At 42.8% G+C, this 26,337-nt stretch overlaps 1 protein-coding gene across 1 annotated transcript in view; it reads left to right on the top strand.

Annotated features, from left to right (window-relative positions):
• The window catches only part of CNTNAP2 (contactin associated protein 2), a 2,069,520-nt gene that overhangs the window by 1,795,259 nt on the left and 247,924 nt on the right, over positions 1-26,337 (top strand). Inside the window, exon 16 of the mRNA XM_065883648.1 lies at positions 12,688-12,858. Within this exon, the coding sequence (XP_065739720.1) occupies positions 12,688-12,858 (171 nt within the window). The remainder of the gene's footprint in view (positions 1-12,687; positions 12,859-26,337) is intronic.

Genomic DNA, 26,337 nt, shown 5'->3' on the forward strand with positions numbered 1-26,337 from the left:
AATGGTAATAACTGGTAGTGGGATTATCAGTGCTGCAAATTATTTTTAGAAAAACACTTTTTCACTTACTCAAGAAACACGTATTGATCACCTCTGTGTGTCAGGCTGCATACTACAGGGAGAAAGAAATAGAAAATATGATCTCTGCTCTCTGAAATTCACAGCCTAGCAGAGGAGGGGAACATAGGAAAGTAATTATAATAATACTTTAAGTTGGGCACAGTGATAGATTCAAGATGTCACAGGAGCTCAGGGAAAGTGCATTGCACCCACCTGGGGAGGGGACACCTGAACTGAGCCTTAAAGGACGAGAAGGAGTCAGGCCAGATGCAGTGGGTGAGTTGGGAGGATGGGAGAGGAACAGATGGAGAAAGGATAATCCAAAAGGAGGAAACTATGCAAATAAAGGTGAGTCCATAGCAGCCCTGCGGCCCGTGGAAACTGGGCAGCTGCATGTGGCTGAGCTTCCATTCTAAGGTACGGGGTAGGGAGAAAAGAGGCTGGAGAAATTGGGTTCATACGCCACATCAGGGAGCTTGCAGTGCATTCCGGAGGCATTTGGAACCATTAGGGGTTTTGCTCACGAGAGTGACACAGTCAGTTGTGCTTTAGAGAGATTTCACTGTTGGCTTTGTAAAGAATGGATATGAGATCCCAACACTGGAAGCAGAACCAAAAATTAGTGCAGGATTCAGGCAGGGATGACGGTCGAACCAAGGCAGCGGAAAGCGTAGAGAGGAGGAACACACCGCAGGATACTTCAGAGGGGCCATTGCCAGGCCTTGGGGGTGGATTGCATACCCAGCAATGACTCCCATGTTTCTGGCTTAGGTGGCGAAGTAGAAACAGTTCCAAAGTGGAGAATACTGCAAGTTGAGTTAATTTGGAAGAAATACGTATTCACTTTCAGTCATTTAGAGTTTGAGGTACTTGTAAATCAAGGTAAAGTTGTCTAGTAAGAAATGCGTATGTTAATCTTAACCTCACACTAAAGATCTACCCGTATGCATAAATTTGAGAATCATTGACCTACGATTAGTACTTAAAATGATGAAAGCATAGGAAGTCACTCAGGAAAAGAAAGAAAGGCAGAGGATTCATGCCGGGGACACACAAGGCTTTAAAAGGTGGGCAGTCTGCAGAGTCACCCTCTCATGGCCATTTCAGTGTGCTACATACAGTACATGTTAAATATTTTCCATACCAACCTGCATGTAGTGGATATAAATTTGATCTACAAAGTTTTATTTTTGCTAAATCAAATAGATCTTCCTGCAGTCCCTTACTCACAGGAATATGAGAGATTAAGTCTTGCTATTCCCTCATTCTTTGGAATCAGTCACACAGAAAACTTTGGGGTTTACCCAAGAGCAGGAAGCCCGCATGCTTCCATTACACACATACTTAGTTATTCATCTCTCCAGTTCTGGTTATTAATTTTTAATTTGAACCTCAGTATACTTAGGATGATTCAGGAATAGCCCATAGACCCAGTAAGGAAAGTTTGAGGAGATTTAGAGATCTAAGGTAGAGACTCTGAAGAGCTTTACAAGAGAACTTAGACCTGCTCCCCACCTCCAAACATCCGAGCACACACAGCTGTTTCAAGCATTCAAATGGAAGTAGAGGGCTTCCCTGGTGGCGCAGTGATTGAGAGTCCACCTGCTGATACAGGGGACGCGGGTTCGTGCCCCGGTCCGGGAAGATCCCATATGCTGCGGAGCGGCTGGGCCTGTGAGCCATGGCCGCAGAGCCTGCACGTCCGGAGCCTGTGCTCTGCAACGGGAGAGGCCACAACAGTGAGAGGCCCACGAACTGAAAAAAAAAAAAAAAAAGGAAATAGAATGACCTCTTAAGTACCGTTACATTTATTTTTTAAATTATTTATTTGGTTGTGCTGGGTCTTAGTTGTGGCAGGTGGGCTCCCTAGTTGTGGCTCACCTACTCCTTAGTTGTGGCACGTGGGCTCCTTTCTTTGCAGCAGGAGGGCTCTTTAGTTGCAGCTCACGGGCTCCTTAGTTGAGGCTCATGGGCTCCTTAGTTGTGGCATGTGAACTCTTAGTTGTGGCATGCATGTGGGATCTAGTTCCCTGGCCAGGGATCAAACCTGGGCCCCTTGCATTGGGAGCACAGAGTCTTAACCACTGTGCCACCAGGAAAGTCCCTGTACCGTTATGTTTAAATGTACCATTAATGGATTTGATATGTGAGTTTTCATGACTAATTGAGAACAATTCAGTTTTATCACGCACATACCCAGTCTAGCTATCGGTCAGCTCACAGCAGTGCAGGAAGCTCCCCAGGTGAGCATCATGACCTTTGGGGTTTCACCATCATATTCTTTTTAAACTTATTTTAATTGAGGTATAGTTGACTTACAGTGATTCAGGAATACAGCAAAGTGACTCATATATATATCAGATTCTTTTCCATTATAGGTTATTACAAAATATTGAGTATAGTTCCCTGTGCTATACAGTAGGTCCCTGCTGTTTATCTATTTTATATATAGTAGTGTGTATCTGTTAACCTCAAACACCTAATTTATCCCTCCCCCTGGCTTTCCTCTTTGGTAACCATAAGTTTATTTTCTGTGTCTGTGGGTCTGTTTCTGTTTTGTAAATAAGTTTTATTTTAGATTCCACGTATAAGCAATATCATATTATATTTGTCTTTTTTTTTGCCTGACTTACTTCACTTAGTATGATAATCTCTAGGTCCGTCCATGTTACTGCAAATTTCATTCTTCTTTATGGCTGTGTAATACTCCATTGTATATATACCACATCTTCTTTATCCATTCATCTGTGGATGGACACTTTGGTTGCTTCTATGTGTTGACTGTTGTAAATAGTGCTACAGTGAACATTGGGGTGTGTGTATCTTTTCAAATTAGAATTTTCGTCTCTCCAAATATATGTCCAAGAGGGGATTGCAGGATCATATGGTAACTCTATTTTTAGTTTTTTAAGGAACCTCCATACTCTTCTCCATAGTGCTGCACCAATGTACATTCCCACCAACAGTGTAGGAGGGTTCCCTTTTCTCCATATCCTCTCCAGAATTTATTATTTGTAGACTTTTTGATGATGGCCATTCTGACCACTGTGAAGTGGTACCTCATTGTAGTTTTGATTTGCATTTCTCTAATAATTAGCAGCATTGAGCATCTTTTCATGTGCCTGTTGGCCATCTGTATGTCTTCTTTGGAGAAATGTCTATTTAGGTCTCCTGCCCATATTTTGCTTGGGTCGTTTGTTGTTTTTTGTTTTTTATATTGAGCAACATAAGCTGTTTGTATATTTTGGAAATTAAACCCTTGTCAGTCTCATCGTTTGCAAATATTTCTCCCATTCCATAGGTTGTCTTTTCATTTTGTTTATGGTTTCCTTTACCATGCAAAAGCTTTTAAGTGTCATTAGGTCCCATTTGTTTATTTTTGCTTTTGTTTCCATTACTCTAGGAGAAGGATCCAAAACTAATATTGCTGCAATGTATGTCAAAGAGTGTTCTGCTTATGTTTTCCTCTAAGAGTTTTATAGTATTCAGTATTACATTTAGGTCTTTAATCCATTTTGAGTTTATTTTTATACATGGTGTTAGAGAATGTTCTAATTTCACTCTTTTACATGTAGCTGTCCAGTTATCCTAGCACCACTTGTTGAAGAGACTGTCTTTTCTCCATTGTATATTCTTACCTTGTTTGTCATAGATAATTGACCATAAGTGTACAGATTTATTTCTGGGCTCTTTATTCTGTTCCATTGATCTATGTGTCTGTTTTTGTGCCAATATCACACTGTTTCGATGACTGTAGCTTTGCAGTATAGTCTGAAGTCAGGGAGCATGATTCCTCCAGCTCCATTCTTCTTTCTCAAGATTGTTTTGGCTATTCGGTGTCTTTTGTGTTTCCATACAGATTAGAAAAATTTTGTTCCAGCTCTGTGAAAAATGCCATTAGTAATTTGATAGGGATTGCATTGAATCTATAGATTGCCCTGGGTAGTATGGTCATTTTAACAGTATTGATTCTTCCAGTCCAAGAACACATGGAAAGTATATCTTTCCATCTGTTTGTGTGGTCTTCAGTTTCTTTCATCAGCGTCCTATAGTTTTCAGAGTACAGGCCTTTTGCCTCCTTAGGTAGGTTTACTCCTAGGTATTTTATTCTTTTTGATATGATGGTAAATGGGATCTTTTCCTTAATTTCTCTTTGTGATATTTCATTGTTAGTGTCATATTCTTTTTCGGTGTGGGACCCCATCCCCATTCTTGCCCAGAGGAACCAAGTCACAGACACAGAGTGAAAACTTTATACTGTTGACTCCTCTCACAAGGTTATATCACCCCTTTCGGTTGTAGCCATGGAAACTGCATGCTGGAGAGGATGAGACACTGCAGAGGGAATGGCTGAGTCCAGGGCAGGTCTTAACTTGCAGCCCTTGGTTCTGAGTTGAGCTCGCCCTATAAAATGAGGCTGAGAGCAGAAGGAAGCTACGTTTACCTCTCCTGAATGCACAAAATGGTTTAATTAAGGAAATAATTTTTTTCTACCCATAAAGCTACCTCTACAAATAGACTCAAATCTGCATGCAAATGAAGCCATCTGGTTTATTGTTGTAAATAGCACCCAGCCATAGTAAACAATAGAAGCCTCATTACATAACTCACAGAATACTCCAATTTTCTAACCTTTGGGTCACTAAAAATGTTCAGAGTAATTAGTCTCTTCAGAGCTGGTACTTATATTGGAAAGTGCTTTTGCCACTTTAACCAGAAGCTATAGATACGCTTCTCGGTGCTGTTCCAGTGCTGGGCCATTTGGTGACTGGAGAAATTGCTGCGTCTGGGAGAGGATGGAAACATCCACTGGCATCCAGGCCACACACCCCACCAAACCACACCCGGGAGAGCCACGCGCAGTCTTCTCCACATCAGGCTAGTGCCAGCTCTTCCAGCCAGTGCTGTGTCACCTTTTCCTAATTACCTATGTCCCCTCTGAGGAGGAAGGAAGGACAGCAGGGGCGGACACATCGAGGAGCAGCCGCAGCTTCTCCTCCCCGTCTCTGCCCATCGTGTGTCTCTGGTCACCTTCGTTCAGATGAACCTGTTTATAGTGTTTGGATAACTCTAGTTTCTTAGCTGCTCAGTCACTCCTTTCATCACACTGTTATGTAATGGCTTCTCTACAAAACCCTCTATCACAGCGCCGGGGCTCAAGGAGAATTCTCATTTGTGTGTCCTGAATGGACATTTTTTAAAAGTCAGTAAGGAGACAAAGAAAGTGGGAGCACACAGCTTTGAAAGCCAGTGAGAAGGGAGCAGAGGAGCAAGGAAAGAGGAGAACAGGACACAAGGCAGCTGGGTGTGGGTCAGGGACGCGCCTGCGGCCGGAGGGGCCGGGGTTGTGGGTGAGTGCTGGGTCTGCCTGGGCTGTTTGCTGCCTCCCCTGCGGAGAAGTGGGTTCCGGAGGAGCTCAGGGCGTCGGGTCACACGTCGAAAGAAGGGAGCTCCTCTCCCAGCCTCCCCACTCCTTGGCCAAGCCCTGGACAGTGACTGAATGTGACACCGAAGCCCCCCGTTTTGTGGTGGATAATACCATGTGTTGAACAGTTATTTTGTGCTCAGCGCCCTGCTAAGCACATTTCATGAATGATGTGCTGTTATTCCCAACCATCTTTAAAAGAGATTCCAATGTTATTCCGTTGTACCAATGAGGACACTGAGATTTAAGAAGATAAGAAATCTGTCCAGAGTTGCCCAGTGGGCGAGGGTGATAGAGCCGGATTGTCTGATTCTGGAGCCTGCACGTGGACCGGCACATGGAAGCTTCACCAAGTAACAGGCAGGCCAGTGCCACCCCCTGAGTTCACCTGCTGTGTTCCCTATGTGCCCCACACCGCATCGTCACCACCACCCAGAGGAAACCTCAGCGTATCACATGTTCACTCACTTCCTTGCTGACGGTACAAGAATGTCGGTAGGTCCAGACTGCTGATGGGCAGATGAAAGCTGAGGAATTCCACAAGGTTCAGGAATTGGAGTCATCAAAGGCTGGGGGCGGGGGAGGCTCAGAACAGGATTGGTTAAAAGTCTGTGTAAACATCGATTAGAACCAACTTCACCTCCTCCCACACCCTGGTGACTGTCCTGTTCTACCCACGTGGGAGGTGAGAGGTTTACACTCCAGACAGGAGGCAACAAAGAAGGTGCGGGGGGGAAACTCCTTCCTTAAAATAGAACAAAAACATGGAAATCTATGTAAGCATCCCGGAACACTGACCACCCCATGCATACACCTCATGAAACTGGAGGGTCCTTCTCTCAAGAAATTGAATGATCTGTGACCAAAAAATAAAAGGCCACAGATACTGACACTTGGAGGCCCTTCAACAGGAGAGGGAGCTCTCCTCGTTGTGGTGAAGCCCACTGGTCAGCAACTCACCACCACTCCCAGACACGCACACTCACGGAGCAGCCCGGCAGCTTTCTAGAACTTCACTGTTCGGTGTGAGTGCCTAGGAAGACTCACCAACCACTGAAGGTAACATGAAGAGGGAGCCCGAACTAACAATGGGGCAGGAAAGGGGGCCTCTGAAGAGAGGGAGACAACGCAGAAGACAGAAGGACAGTTTCAATAATTAAATGAACATTCTTGGACAGGTAAGATACTGCATCCAAAACTGAACAAAACCCACGACAGCCTGCTTTAAAAATGCGGACTGTCAGAGAACAAGAAATAATACTTGGAAATTTGAAATAATGATTGCCGAAATAAAAAGACAGTAGCAGTGTTGAAAATAAAGCTGGAGGAATGTCCCAGGAAGTTGAACACAAAGAAAAAAGATCAAAATTAGGAATGCAAAGGGGCAAGAGAAAGACAGATAAATATAAAACTAACAGGTGCTTGAGAAAGGGGATCAGGAGAAACTATCAAAGTCCACTTTCAATTAGGGAGTTAAAGGAAAAGATTCTCAAAGCTTCCAGAGAGGAAAAAATACGAGTAATGCAGGAGAAGAAATTTTTCCTTGATCCTCTAGGGGTCCTGGCTGGGTTTAATTAACAGGAAAAAAAGCATACAAATGTATTCAAGTTTTACATGGTACAGGAACCTTCATGAGGAAATGAAGACCCAAAGAAATGGTTAAACCTCAGTGTTGTGCTGTGCCATTAGATGAAGGGTAGAAAGTCACGGAAAGTCGAGACAGGACAGCGTGTGAGCCGAGCGGCGGCAACCTCGCAAGGCCTGTTCCTCGGATGCCTCTCTGCCCCTTTCTCTTTGGAGATGAGGATGCTCCTTTCCTCTGGGGAAGGAGGGCACTTCACATGAGAATTTCCTGTCCTGCTTCAGAGGGAGCCCAGAAAGTCCTTCTGCACCTGGCATTCCCCACATCACTTCAGCTGGAAGTACTCAGTCTCCCAAGGTGCCATATTTTGGGGTAGCACGTCCTGAACCCCATCAGTTATGTGAACGATGTAGTGATCAGAAGGCATTAACTTTCTCAACAGCGACACTGAGAGCTTGAAGATAGTGGAGAAATGCCTTTAAAATTCCCTGGGGAAATAATTTTCTGGAGTGTCTCAATCACATGTGAAAGCAGGATTATGACTCTCCAGAAGAGCAGGGATTTAGGAAGTTGACTTCACACATCCCTTTTCTCAAGAAGCTACTTGAGAATGTGCTCCATGAAAATGAGGGTGTAGATCCAGAAAGACGGGTCGCCCAAAGTCAGAGAGACCCAGGAATTGGGAGATTTAACACTGAAGAGGCACAGAAGGAAGCCCCTGCAATAAGGGCGAGAAGGCGGTCCCAGGCCATGAGAAGAGCCAGCGTGGACGGGGCAGAAGAACGAAGGGCTGTCACAGGACGCCCCATCCTGTCACAGGATGTCACGAAAATGTGACTGCTGGGTTGCCTGACGTATCGAATGTCAGAAATGTTTGAGAAGAGCTTTTCAGGTGTGTTGGAGAATTTGTAAAGAATTCATGACAGATAGAAGGAAAACTAGGTAAATGAAAAAATAAATAGGTAACTCGATTCTAGAGAAACAAAACATTATACACAAAAAGAAAATATAATTAGATTTCACTACTTGGCTCATTAGTAAATAATACTTAAATAGTCCTAAAAATATAAATATTGAATTTCAGCATACCCCCAAATCTGTGATTTTGCTATTTGGGGAGAATATGGAGAAAGGAAATAGGGAGGTGGGCTTGTAAAAATGCTCGGTTCTCATCTGGCATCCAGGAAAGTAGAGACTAATTAAAATGCATATATTAATAAATATCTACACAGGTAGATTTTAGAAATACAGGGATACAAAAAGAATTGTCACTAAGAAATTGGGTTTGCTAGGGGGAGGGTGGAGCAGGGAACAGCATTTTTCTATATCCCTTCTAGCACCACTTGACTTTTAAAACCATGTACATGTAATACGTTGTTAGAAATTAAAATTAGGCTTAAAATTAATTGCTGCCCATCAAAAAAAAATCCTTAGAAATTTTGAAGTCAGAATCCCATGCTGAGTTATCACTGGTGAGATTAAAGTAATTGCCTGTTAAAGAATTTGGATGAATGCACGATACTGCATTTTCTGCGAATGACAGAGGTTTGAAGTGATGGTGGGTGTCAGCAAGGCCGGGTTTGCTGCCCAGCCCTCTCCTGCACCAGCTGAAGGTACCTCCCTGATTCCTCTGCCCACCCGAGATGAGTCCGGGCCTTGCCCAGAAGGTACTTTAAAAGCTTCTCACGTGACCAACTGGTTTTCAAGCTGGTGGAGCCATCAACCTCACTGCAACTGTTTTGCTCAGCCTTTGCTGACTATTGCCTCTGCCCTGGGCTGGGTCCCTCACCCTTTTCCACCTGCCTTGTCGTTCTGTTACTGTGGACAGAATGTGGCCCCTCCCATCTCAGATGTTTACTTCTGTTCTGCTTCGCACTTTCCCTCTGTTTCCATCCTTGCCCGCTCTGCCTGTACACGCTGGCCGTCCTGCCACCTGCTGTGGCACCATGCTTGCCATCCAGCGACTCTCGTTCCCAACTTAATGTGCTCGTCTAATGTCACTTGACCCTTGCAGTGCTGACCTTGAGAGCCAGTACAAATCGCAGCCATTTCAACAACTTTAAGGTTATAAGCCCATCAGTCTTGCAGATGTATGGCATCGTTCAATAAGGTCTATAGGGAATAATAGGAATTAAGTCATGGATAAAGAAAATTATGAGGTGCTAGCAGGAGCTGTTGTCCAGTTACAGTAGGTGCTAAAGCAGCATTAGCTTTTATTTATATTTATTTAATATCTTTAATACTCAGGTTACTATAAAGTAGATTTTGTCCCATGAAGACTTTGCATATGGAGTGGAATTAGATATAACTTATCCAACTGTTTCATTTATCCATTGATTTAATAATTATTTATTGAGTACTTAATATGTTCTGGAGCTAAAGGTTGCAGAGATGAAATGGTTTTCTCCCAGCTTTCAAGGAGCTTACGGTCAGCTGGGAGCAATATAAACAAACAGTAGGGCTTCCCTGGTGGCGCAGTGGTTGAGAGTCCCCCTGCCGATGCAGGGGACACGGGTTCATGCCGCGGTCCGGGAAGATCCCACGTGCCGCGGAGCGGCTGGGCCCGTGGGCCATGGCCGCTGAGCCTGCGCGTCCGGAGCCTGTGCTCCGCAACGGGAGAGGCCACAACAGCGAGAGGCCCGCGTACCGCAAAAAAAAAAAACAAAACAGTAATGATGCTATAAGCTCCTTGCATCAGTAAGTGCAATGAGCACTAGAAAAAGCACTCCTGTTACTTCGTTATAACCAGAAACCCTGGAGATTGGGCAGCAGACTCATCAGAACAGGCCTCACAGAAGATCATCAGGGTCTGGAACAGCGGCACCCAAACTTCCTTATTCTGCCGCCCGCTCATTAAAGCCTTTAAGTTCACATCCCAACAAGCTTACTTACGAATTCTGTCCATACTCCACTGTACTCATATATTATGTACATTATCAAGTATGACTGAAGTGAATATTTTAAAGGGTGAGGTTTTAAAAAATCTAAATAGAATTCCTGGTCTCCTCCTCTTGTGCCCCATTGACTCTCCCCAGAGTAGGTACCTCAGCTGCCGCCATCAGTCAGGTCCAGGGTAGAGTCCTCACTGTTGCTGGTCAAGAATCTGGACTTAGTTCATCCAGAGATTGGGGACAACCCACAAGCGACGACTCCAAAGATGTCATATGTGGTCATCCAGACATTTCCGGAATGATGGCTGGTAACCACCGTTTGTACAAGGCGTAATTTCCCTGTGAATATATTCATTCCAGAGACCAAATTAATTCAAAGCTGCTTAGTGAGCATAGAACGAGAACTAATGGAATTGTGGTCTGTAGGGATATTTCAGCAAATGAGAATAACGGAATGAACTGTCCTTCTCCTCTCTGGGGATATTTCTGTCTGAATAACCAGTGCCAGACCTCAAATAAATACTGACATATTTTACATTTAGCTTTCCTTTTTTCTAGAATCATTTTAGACAACTGCCCTTCTGTTAATACATCACCACCTCAGAAAGTAAGAATGCATTTGATTGGATTGAAACTTTAAAATGTTAAGTACATCTGTGTCCTGGGGATACCGCCTAAAGAGACAGAATTGCTTTGCCTTCAGGTTGAAACGTGGCTGGGGACTGATCCTTGCCGGCTCCTAGGTTGCTAAAAGGCTCTCTCACCCATTAGACGAGCTGAATCCTGCCAGCCCTGGGGACTCTTCATTCCCTCCTAGAACTCTGATTGGTGACAGGGTAGCACCTTTAGCTTTTATCTTGAGAGACCTTCATTTTCAGCCAGCTGGGAGAGGTGACTGAACTCCTCTCACCAGACTTGAAGCCAGATCTTGAGCTGGGAAGAGTGCTCAGAGCTCAGGTGATAGAAACTTAAACCATGGTTAAGATTCTTTCTTTTCAGGTATTTTTCTAACCAATATCATATCACATCCTTCTTCCCAAGAGGAAACCAGTCTATTTTTCTCCTACTGAAAGCTATGATATTGCAGTTTTTTAAAAAAGAGCTTGAAACTGCACGAATACTTTCAGGACACCTTCAACAGTGGGCTCCACCACCACTGGTTTTACCTTAATGGAGACGTTTACAAACATATTTTGCACCGACTGACTGCTGATATTGGGTTGGCCAAAAAGTTCATTTGGGTTTTTCCTTAAGATGTTATGGAATTAATTAAATGAGGATCCTTTAATATCTCTTAATACAGCAACACTATATATTTAATTTGAACTTACGGCATAAGCATAGCAGCACCAACGCGAAGTTAACTCTATTTAAGAGTAGCAGTTGAACTTATTGCCTATGTGCATTATTTGCATAAAAGGAAGGAAAAAATATTGTGGATAGAAACTAACAGAGTAAATGTAGCTGATTCATTGTGTTCTTTGAAGGAGAGATATGGCAACATCAACTTGTAAATAAACATGTATTTTAGATGTTAAAAGAAAATTTTCCACAGGCCGTTTACTGATCTGGTAGGCTTTTATTTAGCAGCTCATGAATCAGGCAGCCTCCAGTCTAGCAGAGAGAAAGGAGCTCCGAAGAGCTGTACAAGGAGAGATGTTTACAGACCAAAGGGAGCAGGGACAAGGAAGTTGCACTGGGCGTGTGCTGGTGGTTGAAGCAGGGCTGCTCCCGTTGCATGAGCAGAGGGAAGGCTTGGAGCGTCAGGTACCCTGAGCTGAGCAGGCAAGTGCTGACAGGGTGGCCTGGGCCTGCCTTCTCTGGGTGAGCTGAGCACAGAAACTCGGTTAAGTTTTGCTTTGCTGACCTGGGGCTTAGCAAGAGTGACTCCATTTTGGGCCTCACCCGGTGACCTTAACATGGGCTTAGTATTAAAGGTAAAGGCTTTAATGACTGTTTTAAAGCATATCCATGTATTTTGGTCCCTAGCTGTGCTGGCAAATGTACTCAGAAATGTGCACATTCTAAAGGAATTTCTCCCCTGGAGATAAAGTCTGGAGTAAGCTCTCGGTGTCATATTAAATTCTTGGTCCATCTGTTCTGATGGAATGTGAGTCATCCAGTTTGGTGCTTTTATTTTATCCTGTGAACTGCCTTTCTCCTGGGGCCACTGGCTACTACCAGGCAGTGAGTAGGGAGGGGGGCGGGTACAACTGTGTCTACCCCATGAGTTCAAGGGTAGAGGCTGATTGTGAGCGCTCAGGTGGGCTCAGCTCCCAAAACATCCACAGGTCAGAGTGTCCCCTGGAGTCCCCAGGGAGGAAGAGAAAGGGGCTGGGGAGGAGACTCTCCCTTTACAGCAGCTCACCTCGGGGGGGTTTGGAACAGGAGAGGTGGGAGGTGGCTGGCCGGTCACCCCGCCTGCTTCCTCAGCTCCTCGCGCCGCAGGGCTTCTGCACTTGACATACACTCCTGAGAGCCCCTCCAGCACTGCTCCTAGCAGGGTGTATCAGTCCTGAATCAAATATCTTATATACATACCCACATATACCTTTTGGAAAGTCAAGATGTGTTTGTGGGGATTTTGTGCAATGTTGCTCAGCAGGCAGAGAAGAAACAAGGGCTACTGTCAGTGGAAATGTATTAAAACTCAGAAAATGGGTATCTTTTATATCACTGCCATGGTCAAGTGTAAATTACCGTGTTTTCTTTCTTTGCTCTTTCCACAGGGAATTACTGGAATGCTGCCTCTTTCCCAAACCCATCATCCTACCTGCACTTCTCTACTTTCCAAGGAGAAACCAGTGCGGACATCTCTTTCTACTTCAAAACATTAATCCCCCGGGGAGTGTTTCTTGAAAATCTGGGGAACACAGATTTTATCAAACTCGAACTGAAATGTGAGTATAAAGTCTTTGTCAGCTCATCACTAGCTACTCTTGTCACTTCGAGCTGATCTTAACCGCGATCATGTAATTTCGTTGGCTTCAAGTATCAATGGCTTCCTTTGTTCCGAAAGCAGCGCTAGATGGTAGATGCACAACTTGAGAAAGATCTAGGTTCCTGTGCCCTGATTGCTCACCGGGAAGCAGACACAGACAGAGCTTCCCACAGTGCTGTTCAGGGAGGATGAGGGAGCATAAATTGCCCTGATAACATGGGAGAAGAATGTGTATTCTTTTTCTTATTGAAGGGTAGCTAATTTACAATGTTGTATTCGTTTCAAGTGTACAGCAAAGTGATTCAGCTCATATATATAACTTTTCAGATTCTTTTCCATTATAGGTTATTACAAACTATTCAGTATGGTTCCCTGTGCTCTACAGTAGGTTCTTGTTGTTTACCTAGTCTATATATGGTAGTATGTATATATTAATCCAGACTCCTAATTTATCCCTGCCCCCGCCTTTCCCCTTTGGTAACCCTAAATTTGTTTTCTATGTTTGTGAGTCTATTTCTGTTTTGTAAAGAAGTTCACATGTGTAATTTTTGTAGATTCCACATATCAGTGACATCATATGATGTTTGTCTTTCTCTGACTTACTTCACTTAGTATGATAATCTGAAAGTCCATCCATGTTGCTGCAAATGGCATTATTCCATTCTTTTTATGGCTGAGTAGTATCCCATGGTATGCATGTACCACATTTTCCTTATCCATTCATCTGTCCATGGACGTTGAGGTTGCTTCCGTGTCTTGCCTATTGTAAATAGTGCTGCTGTGAACATTGGGATGCGTGTAACTTTTTGAATTAGAGTTATATGCCCAAGAATGGGATTGCAGGATCATATAGTAACTCTATTTTAAGTTTTTTAGGAAATCTCAATACTGTTCTGCCTGGTGGCTCTGCCAACTTCCATTCCACCAGTAATGTAGGAGGGTTCCCTTTTCTCCACACCCTCTCCAGCATTTATTATTTGTAGACTTTTTAATGATGGCCAGTCTGACTGGTGTGAAGAATGTGTTTATTTTCCAAGTAGACAGAGGATTGGTAAATATCAAGAATAAGGAATAAGAGAGTGAGGGTAACAACACAGAGGAAAATAGGAATAATCAGAACTAACACCTGTGGGAGTTCAAGGAGCAGCCTTGTGTGGTGCTTTGGAACTCTGAGTCTGCAGCTTTGCAGAAGAGGCCACACATCCACCCACCCTATAAAGGTTGGAGTTCTGGTTGATCTCGCCAAGGGCACAGAAACTAACAGAATCTGAGCAAGAGCCAGTGCTGCCCTGTCCGTGGAAGGCAGGGGGTCACTGGAGCTGAGAAGGGCAGTTCTCATGGTACCGGGCCCTTTTATCCTTGGGGCATAGGTGCAGCTTCAGGGATTTATGTCCACAGACTTCCAGGTTTGATGAACATTTGCACACACCAGGCTGTCCTGGCTGTTCAGACCCAGATGGAATCAGCAAAGGAACAGACAGGACCAGGAAGGGGAAGCAAGTCTGTGCCCACCTGTTGCTCCGTGAAAACTCCTCAGTGCCTCTCCCCACATCAGAGAGTCTTTCTTCCTAGTCTGTGCTCTTTAACCCAAGTGCCTATGATACTGGGTCTGGTCTGAGGAAGATCCGGAAGCTATTTTCCAGAAATATCTGATGGAATCTTTTTCTCCTTTTGTAGTTATAATTATGCAACATGGTCTTTGAGAACTGGAATCTCAGGTAACTGTCTTTCTGCTGAAATCCTATGGGGTCCTTTTTATTAAATGGTGGACTGTGATAGGGCCGGAAGTGCACGCACTTTGGAATTCTCACTCTCCTGTTGAAATCCAAGTTCTCGTGTAAATTGCTTGATCTGTTTAAATCTCAACTTCCTAATCTGTAAAATGGGATGGTAACTTGTGGAGGTTGTTATGATGCTAGGAGGTAGCCAGTCATGAATCATTTATTTCAGTGTCTAGTCGTTGTTGTAATTATCTTCTTCCCAAGAAAGCTCATTACAGATCTAATGTGAACTCGATCTGATGGAAAGGAAGACTGAGAATATTCTAGCCTTAGAAATAAAAAAGAAATAAATAGAAATCCACTCTTTTCATGAATTACGGATTGGAATTATTTATAAGGGATTTTCACTTTCCACAGCAAATTAATTGAATCAGACTGTTTTCTGACTTACACAGAGTTGGATTGTGTTTTAGAAATAACTCATGGCAAAAAAGGAAAACTGACAATTCCATATCTGAGTAATTCTATAAGCTCCTATAAAATTACTATAAAATTCACCCTGCCCTTGTTTTCTGTCCCCATGTTTTGTAAACCCAGGCCTGGGTTGTAAGAAGACAAACGAAGTAAGAGCAGACGTTTCTGCTTAGAAAGAGCAGACATTTCTACTTAGCACCTGCAGAATAGAATTGCACTTATTTATAATTACAAAAAACCTTCGCAGATGTTTTCAAGTTTTCCAAATCTTTCCATGATACAAAAACCCTGTGACAGAGGGTGAGGTCTAGTCTTGTTTTGTCATATAGCTCTTTTCTGTCACATAGTTTACCTTTGGTAAAGAAGTATGGGATATTCAAGGCACGGATTAGAGGCTGGCTTCTCCTTGGAGTTCTCTAGACCTTCTAAAATTGCTAAGGGTGGAAATACCTTTTATAAGATCCCCCAAATGGCGGAGATACCAAATGTCCATCATTATATAGCATCTCCATTCAGGTTCAAAGGAATTTATGGGGTGAAAAAAACGCCCGTTTCTCTGTTTGAGCAAAACTTCTTCAAAGTATACAAGAAGTGATGCTTTCATGAAGAACATGGAGAAGAAAATGATTGAGGCTTCCTTCTGCCCTTTTATCACATTTCTCCAGACTCTTCTCTGCAGGATCCACGGGGCGGTGGCTAGAGATGCAGAATTCTCGCAGGCCTATCTCTGCCTTCCACCGATGAGTCACTGCAAACCTAATGGGTCTTGAACTCTTAGAAAGTGTCTCTACTCTTTTTTCCCGTTTAACTTGCAAGGCTTTCTGATCTCTTTCTGGTAGGAATTCAAATTTTGTTTCTCTACATGTGTCTCAAAGGAATCCTATCACAGGTCACGCCTACATAGTGGTTTCCAGAACAACATTTCTGTTAATTAACGACATTGCGCCCTTCTGTCAGAAGTGGGAGATTCTTGACTCTTGAGAACAGTGAGTCAGTTGCCCTCAGTTGATGCGATACCATCAGCATCTTAATGCGCATATATGATAAGGTTAGAGCACTGCTACCCACTCACATACTTCACAGGTAAGATTTTAAGGCTGTATTTCATTCATTTACTACCTTTATTTTTTCATTCACTCAGTGAATATTTACTGAGTACCTACCATGTCCCAGATGCTGTGCTAGGTCAAACATAGTTAAGTCAAGCATGGTTTCTTTCCCTCAAAGATCTTTCTGTTTGTTTTGGAAAGCAGCAAAGTAAATCAGTAGTTATAATAACAATAAAAATAGCTCCAGCACTGTTCCAGGGAGTTTACATAGAGCATCTCACTTAATTTCCTAACCACCCTTTGGACTGGGCAGTACCATTAGCATCTGTCCTTTATGGGGAAACTAAGGCACAGGGCGTGGAAGTTGCCTGGCCAAGGTCACACAGCGAGGAAGTGGCAGCGCTGGCACCCCAAACATTTTTTGTCTGTCCTGAGTCATTGCTGTTAACACCAAACTGCACTGCCTCTCAAAACAGACATTGAGAGAGGTGGCTGAGCACACCAAGGGGAGGTGGGGGGGGGCGCGGATTTAAACCCGACTGGGATGACAAGGGTGCTTCCCAGAGAGTGTAACTTTAATTAAATTTTGATGGACAAGCAAGAGGCAGGAAGGTGAAGAAGGTGGAGGAAGAAGGGAGACCAGGAAAGGAAAAACATTATAGGAGGAGAACATCGGTGAGTGAAGGTGTGGGGACTGAGCCCAAGGACCCCAGAGGGAACAATTCGGCAGGACATCCAGTGCCCTGGGAGCAGCAGAGCCGCAGCTAAAAGGGCAGGCAGTGGTCAGACCACTAAAATGTGCTCTGGGCTGGGGCCGAGTTGGCTTGTCTTGACCCTGAAAGTTATGGTGAGCAGGGACGTAACATGATCAGACTTGCATTCACCAGAGAAAAGATGGAAAAGCCAGAGAAGAGGCGGTAGGGGCTGGTGTGAAGATGGTGGCAGAGTGAATGGGAGCTGGGGAAGATGACAACGAAGGGTTATAGTTGCAAGAGATGCTTAGGAGAGAGATTCCACAGATTCTAACAAAATGGTTGTATGGGTGAAGTGGGAGGGAAGGTCCTAGAATGAAGCCAACATTTGGTTGTGATGGTTTTGATGACTGTGTGAGTAGAACAGCTTTCACTAAGGAGTGTGGCATTGGAGGCAAAATGCAAACTGCATTTTGGATATTTTGAGTTTGAGCGTCTGCTGGATATAGAAGTGTCTATGCAAGTGGACACATCTAGAAGGTGCTGTATATACAAGTCTGGAGCCCAGCAGAGCACTCTGAGTTAGAAACATACGATTTGAGCAGCATCATCACCTAGAGAATCATTAGGAAATAAGTACTGGGTACCTCTATCATGGATGAGGTTGCCCAGAACAAATGTGCAGAGAGAGGAAAGGGGATGTCCAAGGATGAAAACCACAAGAAAAGTAGCTTGCAGAAGGCTGCCAGAGAAGTGGGAAGACAGTGATATCCCAGGGATCAAATAAAGAAAGAATTTCAAGAACAAAAAAAGTGTTTGATACCGCTGAACTGAGAGGTCACTAAAATGAGAACATAAAGGGCTCATCAGCTTTCACACATAGGGGTCACTGTCAAAATGTAAGACAGTGTCTGCGGTGAGTGGAGGTGGATACGGAGATCAAGGGATGGTGGTTTTGTTCATTGTTCTTGTTGTTGTAAGTGGTAGGAACTTGGGCACCCATGTATATTAAAGAGGAAAATCCAGTAAAGAAAAAGACGTTGCAGATATGGGGGAGAAGGGACTGGCTGAAGGAGTGAGGTCCCCAAGGAAGTGGGAATGAGTGAGGCCCAGAATTGGAACATCTGAAGGGGCTGAGAGATACAAATCAAAGTAAGGAGGAGAGCATAAACCATGGACAAGTAGGTCCATTTCCAAATCAGAAATTACTTTCGATTCTGTTGTTTTGTTTGCTTATTTTTTGTTAGTTATTTCTGAGATGGCAGAGGAATCGTTCTTTAAAAAATATTCCCTAACAGCCATAGGTTTACCCATTTATTTTTTCAGAGTTCCCCATAGGGAACAGCTTGACTTCTCTGCATCCCTTTTCTGACCAAGATAGTCCCATCTTGACCATGACAATGGTCCCATCATCAGACCACCTTTCACTGAGCACCTGCTGTGTCAGAGGCACTAGGGTGGATCCCGGAGATTCCGAGGTGAGGACAAAAGCACCCAACACCCTCACCTACGGAGGGAGACAAACACATTAATAGCAGTATGGATTCATAACTTTAATTGAGAATTTCCTAAGTGCCAGGTACTGTTCTAAAGCTTTTACAGGTACCAACATTTTTAGGTTTCATGACAAGTTTTATACACATTTGACAGATAAGGAAACTGGGACACACAGGTTATACAGCTGATTTCAGATATTGTGCTTATGATCATTAAAATACAATAAATAAATTACAAGGATAGGCATAAGATATTGTAAATGTCCAGAGGAGAGATACATAACCCAACCTGGGAATGAAGAGGAAGATGAGGTGATACCTGAGTTGGGTCGTTGAGAACAGGCAAAGAAGTTAGCTAGATGAAGAAGTAGGGGAAAGAATTCTAGCAGGAGGGGGCAATGCAAACAAAAGCATAAGGATGGTGGGGGGGACTTGCCCTGGTAGAACAGTGGTTAAGAATCCGCCTGCCAGTGCAGGGGACACGGGTTCGATCCCTGGTCCGGGAAGATCCCACATGCTGCCAAGCAACTAAGCCCATGCGCCACAACTACTGAGCCTGCGCTCTAGAGCCCGTAAGCCACAACTACTGAAACCTGTGTGCTCTAGGGTCCGCGTGCCGCAACTACTGAGCCTGCATGCTGCAACTACTAAAGCCCGCATGCCTAGAGCCCATGCTCCACAGCAAGAGAAGCCACCACAATGAGAAGCCCGCGCACCGCAACGAAGAGTAGCCCCCGCTCACTGCAACTAGAGAAAGCCTGCATGCAGCAATGAAAACCCAATGCAGCCAAAAATAAATAAAATTTTTTTTAAAAAAAGCATAAGGATGGGGAACCTGATGGGTGCTCAGGAGCTACAAACGTTTGGTATTGTTAGAGTAGGAAGTATGACACGGGTAGTGGAGATATTTTTAGGCAAGTCTCAGATCTGATTCTAAATATACAGCGATCTAAATATTTCAACCAATAGTTACTGAGTACCTGCTACATATGTGCCAAAGAGGAACTCAAGAAGAATAAGACATGTCCCCATCCCAGAGTCCCACACAATCTAGTGGGAGAGACTAGCATATGAAACAATATTTTGGATAAGATGAAATAAATATTAGAGGAATACACTGTGGTGACCCAGATGAGGCGATAATTACTTCTGATTGGAGAATAAGAAAAGGTTCTTTGGAGATTATATCATTTTAACTGAGCCTCAGAATAAATGGGAAGGGCTTCCCTGGTAGCGCAGTGGTTGAGAGTCTGCCTGCCGATGCAGGGGACACGGGTTCGTGCCCCGGTCCGGAAGGATCCCACATGCCGCGAAGCGGCTGGGCCCGTGAGCCATGGCCGCTGAGCCTGCGTGTCCGGAGCCTGTGCTCCGCAACGGGAGAGGCCACAGCAGTGAGAGGCCCACGTACCGCGAAAACATAAAATAAAAATAAAAAATAAATTGGGAAAGAACGTTTTAGGCTCTGGATGCCAAAGGAGGAAACTACAGTGTAGATGCATGGATATATCACAGATGTGTGAGGTGTGTGGTCCATTGACGTGGCAAGGGCTGTGGAACACTGTGCACCGTGGTATGTCCAGGGCCACAACACTGTCTGGCACATGGAGGTGCCGAGTAAGCATTTGTTGAGAGAATGAAATGAATGAATGAGGTGCTGGTCTGATGGAGAACTATGGAAAATCTAGGTGGAAAAGGAGATAACCATGATCAGGGGGCCGGTGATCAAAATGATGACACATTGAAGGGTGGAAGGACAGATCATGGTTAGTGAAATTTTGGAATTCAAGATTTCACAGGAAAGCAGTTTGGGTGGTAAGAAGGTCTACGATGCATCGTCTGGCCATGCACATGGGCTTCTGGGTTGTATGAAAAGGCTATGGAGACAGTCAGGGAACTGGAGGCTAGTGTTGGCTGGTCATCCCCATCACTGCTGAGGTCCCTAGTAGCCATGACAAGGGGCGCAGTGGACAGGGAGCCTGTGAGCCAAGCGTTACGGTCCTCGGGTTCAATGATGGCAGCAATAAGCATGGGAGAGGGAATGTCACAGGAAGACACATCGCTGAGTGAAGGCTCTGGTGCCATAGAAGAGAGGAAGCACTGAGGTCAAGGGTACTCCCAGCTGCCCTCCTGACCCCAAGACATGGGCCCCTGGGGAAGGGTGTTGCATGGCTGATGGGTAGGTTTTCCTCAAGGTGAACTGTGATCAGAGGAAGTATTTGGAAGCGTTTGATGATAAATAGTGACCATAGCATTTTCATTTTTGTTTAACAATTAGAAAGGGCTTACACAGTGCAAAGTTTTTGAAGGGGATGTTCACTGCCTAGGAAACATTCAGGAGAAGCAACCAGAAACTGTTGCAATACCTTAGCATAAGCTTCCGTATTGACAAAGCTTGAGCTTTTTCAGATATCAGGATGACATGGAGAACATATTTGCATTTAATGCACATATCTCCACAAAAATGTGGCGGTAGCAGTCCAATGTCCTGCTAATCTTGGAGAAGGGTATTAAGGAAAAACTTTCATTTTCTGAGATGCCGCCTTCTGCAATACACATGCTCAAGAACGTCACAGAAGAGAATATTCAGCACTACATAGAAACTGATGAATCAGAAGGAATAAACTAATGGCAGTTTATCTTCTACTGTTTCAGAATGGGAACAACTTTTATATTAAAAGAGCTTCACTTGTACAGACATGAGGAATGCCTAATTCCGCTTAACCGGCCTCTTGTGCCACAGGGATGTTATTTAGGGTGTTTTTTCTTTCATAAATATTGTGAGTGCTTACTAATACAGATCAGGTGGCAGCACCTGGATTTTTCCTTTTAACTATCCAAGCCATCTTAAGTTATCCACATAGATTTAGGAAGAATTTCAGTGTTTCTGCTACTTTGCAAGTCTATGAGTTCAATTTGTATTAAAGATTTCAGAGTCTAAAGAATGATTCTGGCTTGGTCATTATAATACATAAGAAAAAATTACTGCCTTAAAAAGTTTTAAACCTGCATAGCAACACTATTGTGATTCTTAAAATTTTTTTTCTAGTGTCTGATTTAAACTTTTCAATTTCAATTGTGGACCAAAAAATTTCAGAGATGCAAATAAAGGTGAAAGTTGTGCTATATTAAAGCTATTTAATATATTAGCTGTGTGCATTTTAAGTATTAAAAGATATACAGACAATTGGTAAAGTCAAATTGAGTGACCCAGATATTTTTGCCAGTCTTACTGAAGGGACAGTTATTTGAGTATATGGCATGGGTGCCCTAGAGTTAAAAGAATAGTCTTTAGAGTACGATGTCCTCCTGATATGAAAAATTGCCCAAGTTACCTTAGATATTACTGATCCACCCGTGTCAGCTGATTTGGAAATCTCTAGAAGGAGTTGGGAATGCCTCTTAAGCTGGCCAGATGGAGTCACTTCTCTCTGCAGAGTTTGTGTTCCTGCCATTCCTTCTCCACACTCCAGAGACATCTAGAAGACCATCTCCCTATTGAAATCCTGCCCACACAAAAGACATTTTTACTGCATCTGGATTTAAAATATAAAACATAAATAAAAGAGAAGCCTTTCATTTTCCTAAAAAAACCACATTCCTACAAGACAATTAATTTGGTGCATTGCCTGGAAAATAATAGGCATCCTCATTAAAGAGCATCTTCACATAGTGTTTGTCTGAAGAGTATGCGTTGTGTGTCATTTCTATAGAGAAATGCTGAAGTTTCTTAGAGATTTTTTTCTGGTGGAATTTCTCTTCTATCTCATTCCCTTTGATTCTAACATTTTCTGCATTATTTATTGTGTGTGATAGTCCACAAAATCTTTCCCTCCAAAGAGATGGCGTATTAAAGTGTCAAAAAGACCGGCTACTAGAATCAGCCTGCCTGTGGCCAGCTGGAAGAGAATGGGCATCCTAAGAGGAGAAGAGATTAAAGAAGCTTGGATTCATGCATCCTGATCTGAGACAGAGCTGGGAGAAAGCGTGTGCTATTGTGACAATAATAAACACACGGATTAGTGAGAAAAACTGGAAATACGTGTGTGGAGTTATAAGAAGGTTAGAGACCTTACCTCTGCCATTCTAGATGCTACCAGCGTCTCTGCAGACTAGATATTTTATAAAAATAAATGCTTCAGGAGGGAAGAGTTGGTGCCATCACTGGTTAGCGCTTGTTACCAACGCTGGAGAATTGATCCAACTAAGGACGACACTTGGGACCAATTAATTCAAAGCTGGCTAAAAAAGAAGAAGATACAACAAATCAGGGAGCAGAGCTTCATTTAAATATAGTGAGTGACTGGGGACGATTAGTTGAAATAGCTCAAAACCAGAAATATCTCAAAGGGCCAAAGGTAACTGTAAATACAACAACGCTAGGCTCTTACAAGTCATCAGACACCTAAATTAAAGCCATGTGACAAAACACTGGCCAACTAGATGTCAACTGGAAACCGTACAAGAGCAGTTTTTTACAAGTGAAGAGTTCTGGGAGTTATCTTCTTCAAGACACATTTTGCTCAAATTACAAAAGGTAATTTTTAATAGCAATCAAGATAGGAAATTTGAGGAGACAGGGAGAAACATAAACACTTACATGAAGTCTAACAGAGGACTAGGGTCATAGCTGGAATATATTTTTATTAGATACTTTAAGAAATGAAGACTTGTTTTCATCCCTATGATATTCATGGTTTTTTTTTTTAATTTTCCAGTTTAGCTACTTCCCGACTTACAAAGGGACTGTGTTATAGGAGTTTCCGAGCCTGTCATCCAGGTCCTGGAGTGTATCTTCCTATATACATAACATTGTAAATGGCACTCATATTCCACAGCTAACCATGAGGAGCTTTGCTGTTTGTCTGTATCTTAAGTGTGGCTGAAAATAGAGCTGCATGAGCCAGCCTGAGGGTTCTGGGATCTGAAGTCCATTCAGTGTAGAACAGAAATGTTGAAGAACAAAGGAAATTTCTTCCCATATCTTTGAATGTCAAGCTTGTCCTAGACAGACTTCTCAATAGGAAAAGGTTTGTTCACCTTTATGATAGTCAAGGTGCAGCCCTGTGTCTCCTTTCTTTGGGAGCTTGGCTTGGTGGGGTTAGTAAAGGAGATGGCTCCGACATCCAGAGCATGCACGGTCTAAAGCCTCCCACGTGGTTCCCAGACACTTCCCTTTGCTCTAAAACTTTATGGTTTTATGAATTATAGAATTCCATTAATTCATTCAAATATCACATTATAACCTACATATTTTGTAACTATGGCAATGTTGTGATACAGAGCTGGGTATTGAAACTAGAGTAAGACCATTATGATGTAATTTATCCCTTCAAAATTCCAGTGGTCTGAGGGAGAAGATACTTTGGTTATATTTTTTAATCTTATGAATAAATATTTTAAATATGATAAGGTCGTAAGAGATTTAGGAATAAGAAATTTTCTTGTTTAGGACTAAGTTAAGCTGCTGTAACAAATAAAACCCCAGGTTTCAGTGACTGTATGGCGGTGTCATCTGCACTCTGGTCCATGAAGTCCTTCTATACAATGATTTGAGATCAAGGCTCCTTTTGTGTTGTGGTTCCACCATCTGCTAGAGCCTGGGAGTTTCTAAACCAGTTGGCAGAGAGAAGGAGGGAGGTGAGAAGCATTCTCTCTTCTTACCCACATTGGTCCAGAGGAGACACACACTCCTTTTGTTCTCATTCGGTTGGTGGTAACTAGGCATACGGCCACACCTAGATGTCCAGGGACCAGGAAATGCAGCTCCTGGATGCCTGGCAACTTTTCAGGGGTCGCTGTGGGAAGGAGAAGACAAACTTTTCATGAGAAGTTAGCAGTCACAGGTACTCTGGCCCGAGAAAGAGTAAGCTTTCACCTTGTCCAAAGACATCCAGGTAGGTTCCCAGAAGATGCAGCATCTGATTTGCTTCGAAGGGTGACAGGCAAATAAATGAGATAAAGACATTTTTCCAGTCAACAGGTAAAGGAGAAAGATCATGGAGCATTTGAGGAATTGAAAAGAATATAGTTAAAGCCCAGGGACTGGTTAAAAGGCGTTTCTCATTAAAGTAATGACCTACCGACATATCTGTATTAAGAGTTGGACAAAAGAAAGCTAGCTGGACCAAAGGCCTCTTAGGAAATTACTCATTTTACTTGCCTTTGTGGATAGTGTTAAAAGGATCAGATTTGGTTTTCTCCATCTCTGAATTTGATTCCTCTGATAAGAACGGCTGAAAATGCCAAATGAGTTCTCATGAAAAGGGATTGAGATTTCGTATTCTACAGGGTCTTCCTGGGTAAGTGCAGCCAGAGCCGATGAATTATAGAAACAGTGTATATCTGTCAAGTGTAATTATGACACTGAATATGCCCATCTTGCATTCTGATTCCTGTAGATATTAATTTAAACAGCTGAACATGCTGGCACTTCAGACCTGTGAGGATTTTACTTTGAGAAATAGCATGACCTTATTATTTGGTGCCATTTTTAATACGGAAAAAAACCTCACATCTTGTTCACAATTATTTTATGGTAAAATTTGACTACTCTCTTTTTTAAAAAATCTTCTCAGGTATCTTAAGAACAGGAAAGAAGTAAGGAGGAATGCTTCAATCTAGTTTTAAATTCCTTCTAATTTTCTGTATTTAAATGAAATCTCATTCCTTGCATTTTGATTAAGTAATCTCTCTGATTAAACACTTGTTAAAATTATAGAATAGAGTGGCTTAAAATGTCACCAACCTTTGCAAAAGAAGTGAAAATGATCAGATTGTAACTTGTAAAAATTATACAAATAGTGTTTGTTTATTGTTGAATAATTTTCAAATCCAGAGAAGCACAAAGAATGAACCCCAAAAATCAGCTATAATTTCAAATGTTAACGTATGTAATACCACTCTTTTGGTGTGCACATTTCCAAACATTTTTCTATGCGCTTATATATAATTTCTTACAAGAAGGAGATCATAACAGTACATACTGTTTGTAATCTACTTGTTTCAAGTAACAACATTTTAGAAACACATTTCCCTGTCAATTTTTTTAATACTCCACAACAGTGATTTTTTTTCACCTGAGGGCACAGACTGTATCAGAATCTCCAAGAGAGCATGTATGGTTTAGAAGATCATAATTTTATATTTACAAAACAAAACAAGAAAGCTATTGTTTTGTTATACAACCTACAGAATATAACACACACACACAAAAGAAATCTTATTGGCTGGTAGGATGTTTCTCTGAGATCTTCAGGGCTTTGTTGTATTGCCCATCAGCCTCCTACATTTGGGCATAACAACATGAGGAGGTGACAATTATGATTATTATGTCAACAAATGGGAGCATGGTTTAAAAAAAAATTGGGAAATGAGGTGTCTCAATTGACGAGTTCTCCATTTAACCAGTTATTCCTTATTGTTGGGCTTAACTTTTAAAAGGCAGGTTTTCACACAATCTGATCTACAGGCTTCCTGTTACTAATTCTCAGACCATCATACCACTACTTACCTAAAGTATGGAGCACGCTATTGCTGTTTAAGACTTTCTCACATACCCAGCATGGAGCAGCAGGGCAGGCTAAAATGATGAAAGTGGGAGACCTCATTGGGGAAGGCCACGCAAGGATGTGCCTTGCAGGACAGTGCTCCTAATGGATGACCTGTTCCCAGAGCTCTTCCATTCACTCACCTTGTGTCAAAGCAACTGAGGCAGAGGCTGGCACGTAGCTCAAGCCTACCCACAACTGTCCTCTCAAAGGAGCTCTTTAGACAGAAACCATGATCCATTCCTTCATCAAACAATGAAAAAAGTAAACATGCTTGTCTGTACTTTGTACAAATTGGCCCTTTAAAATGTTCTCACATGTTTTATATATACAGTCTTTACGGAGGCAAAATATTTGTTTATGCAGTATAATCAAGGGAGTTGTCTTTTCAGCTGTTATAACCAAAATTAGAGAAAAGGAAGAGTTCTTGTTGTGATTCATTTTTGTTATTTAACATTA

Source organism: Phocoena phocoena, chromosome 9, assembly GCF_963924675.1.
Source record: "Phocoena phocoena chromosome 9, mPhoPho1.1, whole genome shotgun sequence".
Taxonomy (NCBI): domain Eukaryota; kingdom Metazoa; phylum Chordata; class Mammalia; order Artiodactyla; family Phocoenidae; genus Phocoena; species Phocoena phocoena.